The sequence below is a fragment of the Corapipo altera genome, unplaced genomic scaffold, assembly GCF_003945725.1.
Source record: "Corapipo altera isolate COAL_440 unplaced genomic scaffold, ASM394572v1 2b, whole genome shotgun sequence".
NCBI classification, from domain to species: Eukaryota; Metazoa; Chordata; class Aves; order Passeriformes; family Pipridae; genus Corapipo; species Corapipo altera.
The window spans coordinates 25075447-25090007 of NW_020884874.1; the positions used below are offsets into that span (position 1 = coordinate 25075447).

At 39.5% G+C, this 14561-nt stretch overlaps 1 protein-coding gene across 1 annotated transcript in view; it reads right to left on the bottom strand.

Moving 5' to 3' along the window:
* The window catches only part of ARID1B (AT-rich interaction domain 1B), a 323199-nt gene that overhangs the window by 37042 nt on the left and 271596 nt on the right, over nucleotides 1–14561 (bottom strand). The window contains exon 10 of the mRNA XM_027632627.1: nucleotides 4468–4613. Within this exon, the coding sequence (XP_027488428.1) occupies nucleotides 4468–4613 (146 nt within the window). The remainder of the gene's footprint in view (nucleotides 1–4467; nucleotides 4614–14561) is intronic.

The window sequence follows — 14561 nt, forward strand, 5'->3', positions numbered from 1 at the left end:
GTAAAACTGCAGCAAAGTATTATTTTTTTGCTAAAGGCTGCTCTACTAGCCCCAGAAGATGATGAAATACTGTAGGAGCAGCAATATACAAACATTGTTTTTCTCTTTATTGCTAGTGCAATAACAAATCATGCTCTACAAAACAGAATATTCTCTCCTTTGTAAGACATTCCTTTCTCCCTTCCACCCCTAGCACTATCCGTCTGCAGAAAAGAAAGAGAAGAAAAAGCAAAAGCAAAAGCAGTGAATTTGTGACTGTGGAGTTGCAAAAGGATCCCCATTTCTTTTATGCCCACAGAGAAAGTGAAAAGGGATAAGAGCATTGCCTGATGTCCTGCCAGGAATAACCGTTGGCCTCTGGGGAAAAGCACAGTACCAGGTGCTTGGGGACCTTATCTGAGAGGGATGAGATGGCCACCAGGCATCTCAGTTATACACCTCCTTTCTGCTGACCAAGTCTTGTCCCAGAGATGACAAGTACAAGCAGTTTGGGACACAGGCATCTCTATGCCATGAGCTGGCTTGACTTAAAGTCACACAGTGACCATGGGATCAAGGTCATCACTTGTTTGGTGTACAGGTGGTGGGACACTACAGCTGTTACCAACTACTGACGACCTCCAGAAAGTTTATCTAAATGTGCATTAATAGCTCCTACGAAGATATGAATTAGAGTAAAACAAATAGTGCAATAAATGGAGGTTTCCATTCTTCAGAAAAATGCAACTAAGCTGCAAAATGGAGAAAATAAAGTTTCTAAAAAATACTTCACATTCATAAATATGATTGCTTTTCCTATCAGAGGTTCACCCAAATAAATATGAAGTCAAATATATATAATAAGCTAAGTATTTTTAATGTTATTTCAAAGAACATCCTTTTAATTCCTTTCGTGCAAATAATTTTTCCTAGAACTTTATGTTTTATGTAAAATATTACAATGTTAAAAATTCATTGGTAATAATAATATCCAGAAAAAGGAAGGTTTCAGTAGGAAAGAGGTAGTGAAGTTACGAAAGGATCCTTGTGGCAGTAAGGAGATTAATGCCTTCTTATTGGTTTGTTCACCTCCAGAGGTAGCAGAGATTGTGAATGCCAGTTTCTGTGCAAGAACAATACCAAAATCTGTGAGATCCAAACTCCATATTGCTTTGTTTTAAAAATAATTTTCACTAGAATTAACAAGGCTCACAGCATGAAATTATTTTACTTCTTTTGGAATTTGTAAGTTTCCTGTTTATTAGATGCATTTTTAAAGCTGGAATTTGAAAAATAGGGGGAAAAATCTAAAATATATATGGGAAATGTGAACTCACATAATAAAAGGACAGTGGAGGTTATACAATTTTTCTGAATGGCAGCTTGTTCCATAATTGCGAAGGGATTCTGGCACCATTTTCCTGAAGTTTTTTTATTGCTACGGATGGGATACTCTATCAGAAGAATCTGTCTTTCATCTCATAATTTCTGTGTTCCTAAACTGCTCTACATCAGCAGAAGCTGGTGATCTGCTGCTTGATCCACAGTCACTGTTAAAGTACCAGTATGTGTAACTGCAGCATGATTTTCTTTTCAACTGTGACATTAATTAATAAATAAAGAGAAAAAAAAAAGAATCAGTTGGTAATAAAGAGTTATAAATCCTACTAAAAATGGGTGGCAAGACCAGTGTTAGACATAGTTGTACCAAAGCTCCAACACCATATGAAAACAATTCCATCAGTATCAGCAATCTTCCTCTGTTTTAGAGTACGTGCATTTGATTAAAACAAATGTACACAGAACCCACCTTCCTCCCTCAGGAGGCAACACAACTTCACTCTCTGAAACCCAGTCAACCAAGAAACTAACTTCTCCCTACTGCTTACCTTAGGTTTTCATTGGCCTCTAACTGAAAGCATAATTGTTCATGCTCAGTGTATATGAGCAAGTTAACTAATGCCCACATTTAACTCCATCAGCAGCCACTCAGTTGTATTTGGTTTAGGCCGTACACATTGACTGAACACTGGTTTATCTGACAGATGTGTGACTTTACAAAGTGCGGTGGGGAGGAAGGGGAAGCTGTAGAGTCAGATAGCTGAGGTGATCTTCACGTCACAGAAAATACTGTTTCCAAGCCCATAAGTAGGTATCACCTATAAGTTTTCCACCTCATCAAATGCAGCACCAGAGCTGACCCTGAAGGGCTCTCTCAGCTCAAGGCATTATCATTTTAAGAACTGTATTTACACTTGCCTTAAGCTCAGACTTTCATTTTTTTGACCCAAGCAGAAGGATGAGTCAGGATAAGGGGAAATTAAGTATTCACACTGCATTTGTCCTCTGCAGCGTATTCACACCTAATTTTCTCTTTTTGGTGTTGTGTGTGTCCGTCTCCTCCCCAACACCATCTCTCCTGGAGGCTGGTTCCATAAAGCATTCTAGATGCGTGTCTGCTCCCAGACTAAAAGGTGCACTGAACTCCTTTACTTCATCTCATTCTTACTTTCCATTGGGTAATCTCTGAATTAATAAAACAGGAACAAAAGAAAACCTCACAAATGCACTGGAGAAAAAACCTTGATAAATGTTTAAATTATTCAAAATCCAATATTTCAGAATGCATAACACAATAAAAAGAGTATGACTACCCCATACAAAAGACTGCTAGGATAAATGGTCTTGCATTGAACAGATTTCCACTGTATGAAATAACAAATGGCTGAATTATCTGAACAAAAAAACCCTCTGTGAATCTTCCTTTAAACTGGTTATTCCTTAGGAATATATAAATCTTCTTAGGCAGGGCACTCTGCCATCTGTTTGCTGTTGGTTATTTTTGCAGCTCTGGGGGCCAACGGAAAAGGGGAAAAAATTACTTCTGCTAATAGCAAAACAAAATTTATAGCACAGTTTCAATGCTCAGAAGTAATTTTATTTCAGCAAGCCAGACAAAACACATAACTACACAAACAGAACATAATATTACCTGGGACAGCTCTGGTGGGGGAAAAGCAAGCTGTTATCTAATGGTCTTTTCAACAGCTTGTCCCTCTTCATCAGATGGTGCAGTGAGCTGTCTGGACTAACCAACGGCTTCCAAAAAAGCCTTTTTTTTTTTTTTTTTTCTTTTCTCTCTCTTTTTTTTTTTTTTACTCTTACTGATTAGAAGCTTCCTTTCTGTTTCTTTTGCTCACTAAAACAGTAAGATAATATTTTTGAAATACAAGACACTGCTAAGTGTCTCAGGAGTTCCTATGTAGAGGAAAGAAACTCTCTGGACATACTAGATGCTAGCATCTCACAGTGGCCATTTTCTTCTCAAGAAGCAGAAACACATAAAATTGACAGGAAGGAAACACAGGGGAAGAGGCAAAGGATGAAGAAATTAAACAGGGTAAGAAGAGTAGAGAAAAAGATACCAACAAACAGGCTCTTGGTAAGACACGATTCAGGTAGTAAGGCATTTCTAAAGAAATAGACAAAAGTAAAAACAAAAAAAACGAAGAAACAATATCATATTACCTTAGCACAACCTATCCAGCTTTAACAAAAACTTTAAAACCCCCAACATTTCAAAAAAGGATAATGTAATCAGTAAAGCAGGCACAGAAACTCCATGACTGGAGTAAGTATTTGGGAGGATCCACTTCAAGGTCATTGAAACTTCATCCAAACACACCCCAATCAAAGAATTGATCTTTACTGAAGTATTATCTTGATGGAGGATAATTGTTAGGAGTTCAAGCTGAATATGGACCATAAAGCACATCTGTGCAGAACTACATTCACTTGCCTTCAAAGTCATACACAAAGCTGCAAGCAATTCTAAACTCATAAGTCATGATATGAAAGATAAATCCAATCACTACATTGAATATGCTTTTTTTTTTTTGCAAAAGGAAATTATAATTAAATTTTATATAATGATATTTAAAGACGTAAATGAGGAAAACCCTGTATGAATTTTGGAAACAGTAAATATGGCCTATGTTTTCCGAACAGAGTAATTATGTTAAGTGCTCAACTTGCAGCATCTTCAAGTCAGAGCAGGTGCACATCTCTTTTTTTTAAATTACTACCACATTAAATATCTGAAATTGCAACCTTAGGAAGTAAGACACTGAAAAGCAATAGCAGTCTCTTAGATGAAGTTATTCTCCTTCCCTCTCTTGCAGTCACATACACAGAAATATACATATACTTGTTGGTCAACACCTACATCAAACTGAGTCCGAGTGTTGCTGGAACTGTTCAAAACACTCTACTCATCTATGTGCTGTGCAAAAGGACTTAATGAAAAATGTATGAGTTACATTTTTACAAAAAAAAAAGTGAGCACCTTAGCTTAGTTTTGAATCACTCCAAACCACCCAAGAGGGGTGAATTAAATGAAGAAGGTTGTTCCTCTGCCACCAGTCCAGGGCTGATGCTGCTAAGACGATTTATGGAGTAAGGTCACTGCTGAAAGTTACTCACCATTACCTGTTGAACTGTTCACCATGTTAGGTGCCATGCTGTAAGGAGGAGCCTGCGGGTTCATCAAGGCAGAGCTGTTGTTCATCGGCTGAGGGTAGGGGGAGCTGGATCCCATAATACCACTCTGATTCATGGCAGGAAAATTGCCTTGCCTAGGAGAAGAAAGCACACATACAATGTCTCATTACGTACCTCATTGCTGAAGATGCTGTGGTTTGTCACAGAGTACAGCTCCTATTGTTTGCAAATAGCTAAGGAGAAAGCATGCAATTAGTTCACTTTACCAATATAGGGAGCTTTGAATTAGTCTTGAACAAGTTACCATATATCTGAGATAGAACTGCAGTGAAGACTATTCAAGAGAGGTATACAGTGTCTTTATATGCCACTACCAATCAGCAGTAAAATACAACTCAGATTGTTCACCTATAGTAGACAGCAATGTGATTAAGAGTCAAAATTAGAACCTAGCACTGGCATGAAAAAAAAAATCCAGCGAATTGCCATTTGACCATGTAATAGCAATCTTTACCTGCCACAGCTTAACAAACAGTGAAATGACCAGAAGAAAAATGGGTACTACAGACTCAGTTTCTGATTTCTATATCTATTGTTATTGCACTGAACACAGTGTTCATTTGTACATGCCATCTATGTCCAATCTTTCATACTACACTTTGTTGAAACAATAAACCTCAGCAGAACTATTTTGCTTTTGAATATTAACTACATATTTGTATTATGCTTTTATAACTGAGACTTACATTTATCTGAAAAACTGGCGCAAATTAAGTCCTTACATAATTCTCCACATGTTCAGATCTTCAGACTAAATATTTTTAAGGACTAAAAATTACATCCTTTTAAGTTCTTAAAAGCATCTAAGTATGCTTGGTACTTGATTTATCAAATTCTATAGATTAATTGAGGCACAAGGAAGAAAACAGTCCAATCCAAGTAAGCTGAATAGCCCAATGTAATGCAGGATTCAGCTTAAAAAATAACCTTTTATTCTTTTAATCCATCAAACAATTACCTACCTTTTCTTAGTATAGCTGAAGGCAGCACGTATTACAATATTTATAGGGGTAAGGCTCATACATATAAAATCATATATATAAATAAAACCCCATGCAAAAATATACTTACTTGTATATTCATAGACTACATAGGAAATCCAAAACTCAGACCTGTTTCTTCAGTGTACCCCCTGTAAATTTATTCTGTTTTTCCAAATAAAAGAAACAAGAAAGCAACCACCCCTTTACATAGCTTTAGTACCTGTCAGCTTTTATTTCCTTACAAAAACCGAAGCACTTAATGCTATTCTACGGGCAGGGAAAGCTGCATGTCCTGAGAGCAAGATGGAAGTTTTGGTATAAATTCTACTTTTAATTACTATTCAGTATTCAAACAAAAAGGACCACACCTAAACCAAGAACCCTCAGTAACTTCAGTGGCTTTTTGTCTTCTTGAAACTCATGGCAGATTCTTAATGCAATCAGTAGGAATAGATTTCTTTTTTAGGAGGTACAGGAGAAAGACCATTAAAGCACTATTTGGCCTAATTTTTCTTGACACATTGTGAATTTCTTCAGAGGAAAAGAGAACGTGTTATCTAAATAAAGCATCTTTTTCCAAGTCAGTTTTGTCCTTTGCTCTCTGAAGACAAACTTTTCTCACTCTTGCAAAGAGGCAAAGGCTTTCTTTTGATATGAAGGAGACAACTGCCATACAATGTCATTTCCCTGATGAAGCTTGCAAGGAGAAGTGGAGGGAAAAAATTTAAAATGCATGGTGGTGCAATGCTCCAAGGGAAAATTACAAAGGGAAAGGAGAAGAGCAGAACCATTTGGCAACAACTTTAAAAGATTTCAGTCATACAATCAAGCTTTTCTTATGTAAATACTGTATCTCAAACATCCCCACCCCCCTTTTTTAGCTGAAAATTGCTGTATTTCAACAAATGCAGTTAAGTGAAAAATTCTTTCTGTGCTGGATAAGCAAGATCCCTTCTGTTACTGGATAAAGTTACTAGTGATGATGAAAAAATATGCAAGTTTATTTTTACACTTTAAAATAGAAGTAATAGATTTTGAGATGTTCTTTTATGGAGTAAGGCTAGGATTCTGGAAAAGGCAAGTCTCTACAGGTATCTATCTCTTCGATGTCCTTCTTTTGCTTTAAAAATACACAGGAGATATGCACCTTGCAGGTAAGCAGAGATTGGTCCTTACCTACTAATATTTCAATACTATTACTTTCTACAGCACGCGTATCTTCTAAGCTGTGGGGTCGTTCGCTGTCTTAAATTGAGGTACAACCTATTTCATGTTACCCAGTATGGACATCAATCTCAACTGTAGCTCACAAAAGCATACTGCTGTACAACAGCTTTAAATCAAAAAGTAGGAAACTGTTTCCAGTTTAGACAGAAAGTAGAAATTAAATAAAAAGAATACACTAGCTTCAGCCAGGACAGCAAGAAAACAACTGAAGTCTAAAAAAATTGCTTCTGTACCCAGAAAGACCTGAATGGCAGAACCTAATTCTGAAATTTCATCTGGCAAGGCAATAACTATCCCTTTCATCCTCCCATGTAATGCCACACTTGGAACGGACACAGTTCTCCATCTCTGGAAAGAGGCCAGCAAGTGAAAAGACTCAGCACCATCCCTGGCAGGACTTTGTCCTTCCCCAGCCCCCTATCAAAGCACTGCCCTCAGTACGCATGAGCAAATTCAGTAACGCTGAAAGGACATCCTGTAAGAGTAAACGTTATTTTATCCTGAGATTGGGTGCAGTGAGCAGTACAGAGCTCCTCCACATATTATTTTGCTCTATGATGGCTTGGAATGGAAAGTTTCTTTAGGCAGAAATAATCAGGTATTACTTCGGCCTTTAATTCTCACTCCACAGTGGGCGTCCTTTGAGTAAAGACTGCCGACTGTGACAAATTGTGCTGCATCAGTGCTATAATATGAAGTGGAGTCCATTAAGAACTGAGCTGAGATCACCAAACTCATTTTGATTAACCTCCAGGTCACTAAACACTTATAAATATGTTACACAGCAGCTGCTAAACATATTTATATATGCTTAAGGTCACAGCATCATCTGTTGGTTGTTGGACTTAAGTCAAAAATCTTATGTTTCCTTCTGTGCTGCTTTTAGTAAAGGCATATCCAACATACTGTTTAAGAAGTAGATCTCTCAAAGCATAGTACTAGACTCTCTCCTACATCTCCCAATTCTCTCCTCCATTCTTCTGTATCACTAAATAAAAATCAAGTATTTTAAAAACAGTCTGGTGTACACGTAGTGACATCTAATGGCAAAAATTCAACTGACCGGCTATGAATTCTACAGCAGCACAAATGCAGTTAAGTATACAATTTTACAATATTTGCCACACAAACACAAAGGGTTGGGTTGCTTAGGGATGATGTAATTAGGAATAACAGGAAGAAATTAAGAAAAGAAGCACTTATGTTGAATATAATGAAAAGATGCCTTCACAGTGTGATGCAGTTACCCACCAAGGGAATGAAGGAAACTCCAGTACTCGACACTTCTACACACAGGTAACACATTACGAAATGTACTGGTCAGAGAAATCCTGCATTGCATATGAACTAGACAACTAGAAGACAATATTGTGATCTCAGATTATGTGTTTTTCCCCATTTAGAGGAAAAAGCAGCCAAGTCAATACAAAGTTAGGATTATGCTATCAATTTAAACACAATATCTAAGCCTACACATTTCTTTTTTCTGCTCTACTGCTACAAGTAGATTTTCAAGAATTCAGCAAATGGAAGAGATTAAAAGTGGGAATGAGGGAATCTACTTGTTTTCTGTGGTTTATTTACTCTGTTGACAATTTAGCAAGGCACAGCACTTGCATAATACCAGAGCCAGATGTTACGCTTGAGGAAAGGGCTGCCACCTCAGGGGATCTAGGCGGGCTGGAGGAATGTGCTGACAGGAACCTTATGAAATTCAACAGGGACAAGTGCAAGGTACTGCACCTGGGAAGGATGAGCCCTTTGCAGTGGTGCCAGCTGGGACTTGACCACAGGGAAGAAGCTTTGCGGAAAAGTCCCTGGGCATCTTTGCAGATAGAGCTGAGTGTGAGCCAGCAGACTGCCCTGGCAGCAAAGAGGGCCAACAACATCCTGGGCTGTGTGACGAGGTGCAGAGCTGGGAGATGTAAGAAACTGGTCATCCCCTTCTTCCTCAGCACTCATTAGACTCTATCTAGAGTATCCTGTCCAGTTTTAGATTCTCCACTAAAGAAAAGATGATGATAAACCGGAGTAAGTTTAGCAGAGGACCCCTTAGATGGTCAGGGCTTGAGCACTCATCCTGGAGGGGCTGAAGCAGGACTGTTCAGCTTGGGGCAGAAAGAGCTGTCGACAGGAGCCTACAGCAGTCCCCTAGCACCTAAAATGTGGTTAGTAAGAAGATGAAGCTGGGCTTCTCACAGTGCGGCACAGTGGGAGGACTACGCACACTGGGCAAGAGTTAAAACACTTCAAGTTCAGACTGGATGCAAGGAAAACATTTTCCTCATGAAAACAGTCAGAAATTACATCTGGTGGCCCAGAGGGATTGGGAAATCTCTGTCCTTGGAAGTTTTGAAGACCCAACAGGATAAATCCATGAGCTCTAAATTGAGCCTGATGAGAAAAAGGTTGGACTACAGACCTCTTGAGGTTCCTTCCAGCTTGAATGATCCTATGATCCTAGCCTGTCAGCTTCATTGTGCTGCTGATAGTCTGGTGTACTACTGGGTCCAAAATACAACTGATCAAATTCAAAACATTTCCTTTTAAGAAGGTCCTGTTCTGCTCTTTTGTTTTCCTTCATTTGCAATCTACCCAAAGCTTAATCTGCACTTAATCTCTTTTCTCTGCAAACAAGTAGCATCAGATCTAATTGTGTCTTCTGAGCTAATGCAGAAGTCTGTGTTTTTAAAAAGAGATGTCATGCAAGATCTGGTCATCATTAAAAAGCCAAACAAAGAAATTGTAAGGAAGAACAGCAGTGACAATACAAAGGAGCACACGAGTGATCACAGCTGCTGAGCAGTGTCTCTTATACAGAGATGTCTTTCTTTCATTGCACCCGAAATCCACAGTAAGTTCATATGTTGTCTCCAACTGCTACACAGCAGTCACTCTACAAGCTCTTGCACTTCATACTTGCTGATATATGACTTAGTACCTTCTCAGTGTTGTTACCTGATGGAAGACTTTTAGTCATCTTCCTCTCTCCTTATTGAACAGGTATGAATTAACTACAAAACTGAGTTTAGAGGTAGGCTTGGTTTAGCTGTGGACAGCAACAGAAGTGGATTACGCTTCTCAGCAGGACAAGAAATTAAGACACAACTTCTCATATGGAAATATGTCAAAGCTTAGGTTTTTGCTGTGTGCAGAGAGATCAAGTTCTAGAACTTTCTGTGGATTTCCTAAGAGGCAGCTGACATTTTGTGCTTTCCTCTCAATCTGCAACACTGGAGCAAAGCCCTTCCTGCTACCAGAAAAAATGATCCAGCTTCTGTAATGAGCCCTGTGGAAGCCTGAGCACAGCAAGCAAGTCCAGCATGGAAACATGTAGGAAACAGAAGGGTTCAGAGGTAGAGAGTCTAGAAGGGATGGAGGTGGGGAGAGTTTGGGGCAGAAAAGATGGAAATGAAGGAGACAGTAGACAGAAATTAAGAATTAAAAATGGTTGGGAGCATCCTCATTAGGTGCCAAAGGTTTTTACACACAGGATGGGTGCTCAGGAGAAGGGAGATGAAACAGAGATGGGGGAGGAAGAGGGAGGAACATACAGAATACCGCTACTCCCAGGGTAAACAAAGGTTTAGGTCCCTCAGCACAAGTGGAACCTCTCAGCCAGATATGCCTGAAGGAAGGAAGGGATACACAGGGAAGCTTCAAAGCAGGGTGCTACAAGAGATGTGCCTTCCCACAGCTCCTCAGCTTGTGCACCCTGCCATGAGGTAGGGCCAGGCTCTGAGGCGGTCACTCTGGCCAAAAGCTGGGTGAGTCCCAGTCCAACAGCGTGGCACAGTGGGGCAATGCTGAAGGAGCTACAAGGATGAGAGCTGGGATGGGGCACACAGCCCAGGCAGGGAAGAGGTGGCACTGAGTTACACTGTGCATATCCTAGTGGTCACAAGCTTGCATCAGTTGTTAGTTAGGCACTTCTGCACTGTGCTTCTCAACACTTGCCACAGTACTCACGTAATGTAGGGATTTCTCCCAGTTATCGTGCCCTAGGCACTGAATCTGAAAAATTATCCTGTTACTGTGACCTGGCCACCTGAGCAATCGGCTGGTGAAAAAAAATGGCCCACAAGTCTGCCATTTCTGCTCCAGATCTTTAACCTACATCAGTTTTGCAGCAAATGCACTGCAGCACCTCAGGGGAGTAATTTGTGTAAACATTTTAAAAGGAACATTTTTTCTTTTAATGCTGACACACTGCTAAGGTGGCTACTTGATTACAAACTGTGAAAATGACTGAGTTAGGCTGCACTCACAAATCACAGTGTACTGACCAAATTGCCCTCTGCTTATCTGTGCCAGGTCTGCAGCATGACAATATTTCCTCTCTCTTTTAAATGTCAAAGTATGATTTGGGTGGTTGTTATTTAAACACACTGACCTGCACAATAACCAGAAGTACTTTATTTAAATCTATCTTGAGCTGGGACTAGCCTTAAGCGCTTATAATCTGTCACACTTTGACACCAAATGGGTTATTATAATGAGAGTAATTCAGAAGTGAGACCTGTGAATGCTTTCTCCCTGGAGAATTTACACATAAACATGTGCAGGCAGATACACATGCTCTTTTGTTATGGATTTTCCTTCTTGCTACATTATGGGCTCCCTTGGAGAAATGAAACCATTTCTGTCATCAGGGGATATGGGAGAACTGAAGGAGGAAGAATAGAGCAAGGGAAAATAAACTGCAACATTGCTTACTTTGCTGGAAGTTCACTGGCGCATCAGCTCTGTTAGCAAAGGCCAAGATACACAAAATTTGAATATTGGCTTCAGCAGCTATAAAATGGCATTGAAGGCAGTTCCCATGTGAATAAACCAAACAAATTTAGGATCACTACATGTGAAAGTGAAGTATCCTCTTCTAGTTAGCTGTTACTATCAGTGTACTAGCCTGGACTTACATGTTCTCCTCTGTTCAGTGGGGAAGCTTGCCAGTCAAAATAAAATTTTAGAAAACCAACCATAAAAGCTGGTGACATGAAAGGTGTTAGGTCTGCCACAAGATTTTTTCCGGATTTCGGGGTAAAAGGAAAAAGAAAATTTTACAGTTGTGCATGTGTATGTGCATGAAAAGGGGAAGCCAAAACTCTGAAATCCACTGACACTGACAAAGCACTGGGAAACATAAATGAAAAAGCATCCAGATTTATTCTGAGGTGTGTGCGTATGTGTGTCTGCTGACATCAGGCACACAGAACCAACGCAAACCTGTTCTTCTCAACAACCAAACCTAACTGGCAATGCTAAAATGGGAATAATTTTCTAGCATCATAATTATGTGATAGTGTAAAACGCCTTGTAATCCACTGCAGTCTGAGTACACTGCCTGTTTTCTTCGTCTGGCTGATCTAAAGATTATTGTGCAAGACACTTTTTGAAAGAATAACAGAAATAGCCTTTCTACATATATTATTTTTCCTCTGATTACACAAATACTTGTGCCTTTAGCATCATTACCATTACTTAGATTTTGCTAATAAACAACCAAGGAGGGAGGAGAAACTTAAAAATTAGTTGTTCCTACTACACTGATTCAATGCTGAACCGCTAAGAAAAGCAGTCACAAAAACTTATTGTTTGTTTACAAGCTATTGTCATCACATTAATCCTTTTTCCAGTGAAAACATCTGCCCAATGGGCTACCTACTTGCTAGTCATTTAAAGCCCAACAAAATACAGGAATGCCACACCACATCAAACATGGGAAGAGCAACATAAGAGGCACATGTAATTCACGAGTAATGATGCTCATAACAACACAACTACTTAACATTTGCACAGCTGAATGCATGCTGAGATCAGAATAAATCTCCCTATCCCATTTTACAGAGAACAAAAACTGAGGAAGAGATCCAAGATTAATAATGGTCTAAAATATGGCCAGAAAAATAATAAAGTGGTTGAATACAGTGAGAAAAATATAGCATAAGCCTGCAAAAAAAATAAATCCTTAACTTCATTTGATCCTAATGACAGAAAGGTGTGTGACCGAAAAACATTTAGCAATAGTGAAAAAGGGTTTTCTTTTTGCTTGTTTGTCTGTTTTTTAGGTTGAAACTATTTGATTTTGCTTTTATAAAATTTCTTTTGTGTTAATAAGGTGTTTATGGTCTGAATTTCGTGGTGACCACAGTGTTTGGTCACTGGTTTTCAAACCCGCAGGGTATCCCTGAAATGCCCTTACTGAATAGCATTCTTAGAAGTGCAGTGACACCTCCATATTTTTATTTATTTGTGTAAGACCAAACTAAGCCTCTAATACTCAGTGTAACCTGTACCGGACAAATACAATTTATCTAATGCTGTGTGACAGAAAACACAGAGCTACTGAAAAGCAGGCCAAGTCAAATGGCCTGTAATCCCATCGAAGCTCTGCTCCTGGCGACCTCTGCCTACCTTCCTGACAAGGTGGGTTTATGCAGCAGCTCTACAGCAACTGTTTGCACAACTGTCCCCATCAGACGTGATATCTGAACACTGTGGAGACACAATTCTTAGCCCAAATGGAGTGTGTGATGGGTAGAAGAGGACTGCTGTAATCAGCCCAGGAAGCAGAGCATGCATGAACTGGGTTTATAGGGAAAAAAGGAAAATTGCCCTGTATGCCATGACAGAGTCAATTTGAACCGGAATGCCAAGAAGGGTGATTTAGCCTGGTGTGACTCGATATCAAAATGGGAATGACTCATATGACTCTCACTATGCACCTTCTATTTTTGTGCATGTTCATAAATAGCTGTATCAAAAAGTCGGAAAGCCCTATGAACTCTCTCCCAGAAAGATTACTTGAAAATGGGTAAGAGTCTGTTCCCAGCACATGAACAGCCAGAAGGTCACCAAAGTGTGGTGCTAAAAAGCTACAGGAAATCAAGGACACACTGGCTGTTTCACTGACTCAATTTCCTGTGGTGGGACACTGCTTTGGGAGAGGCTCAACCCCCGAGTTCCCTTCTCTTCTACCTGGGGATGCTGCCTCTCACCCCCTCCTTACCATATTCAGTCATGTCCTCACACTGCTTTTGAGCACCACTGCAACTCCATAGAGCTTGCTGTGCTGGCAAAGAACTGAAAATCTAATAAAATCCTGATCGTTTCATGCCAGCTCTTCGGTGTATCCTTTCATAGTAAAATGTCATCTGGTTGACAGCAGTACACTGAGAACAACTGTGCATGTGCAGCAGCATGGCAAGGAAGTTCTCCAAAGGGATTTCCAAACAGGCACATTTTTACATACCTATCTTTGCCCAATGGCCTGGAGCAGTTATATGTTTATTGATACTATTACCACCACTATTACCATCAGTCTCAGCTCTTTGGCACACTGAACAGTTTCACAAGAGCAATGTGGTGCATATGTCACCACAGTTTCAGCTGGTTCTTCACCTTTGGCTCAGAAGGTACCTGAAACCAGTTGTGACAACTGCAACAGGTATTTAATGTAAGACTGCCACTTGACACTTAAAGCCACTTTTAATGCCATCATTAAAAAAATCTCATTGCTGTTATGCTTTTTAATATGATTCTTAAAAGGTTAGTTATATGTCCAGCTAGAACTGATGCTTCCATCTGAACTCATCAATAAAGTGAAGGGCTCTTCCCACTCATATTTTCCCAGGTAGCATTGCGAAAAAAAAAAAAAAAAAGTTTATTTTTCTCTCAAATACCACCACTGTAAAACAACCTAAAACCTTAAAAGCCCTTTCAAACCTGAAACCTTCCTACCACTTTTTATGTCTCTCCCTGTCACAAAAATCTTAAGCTGTTCAATCAGTCTTGTACTTGCACAGTGTATGT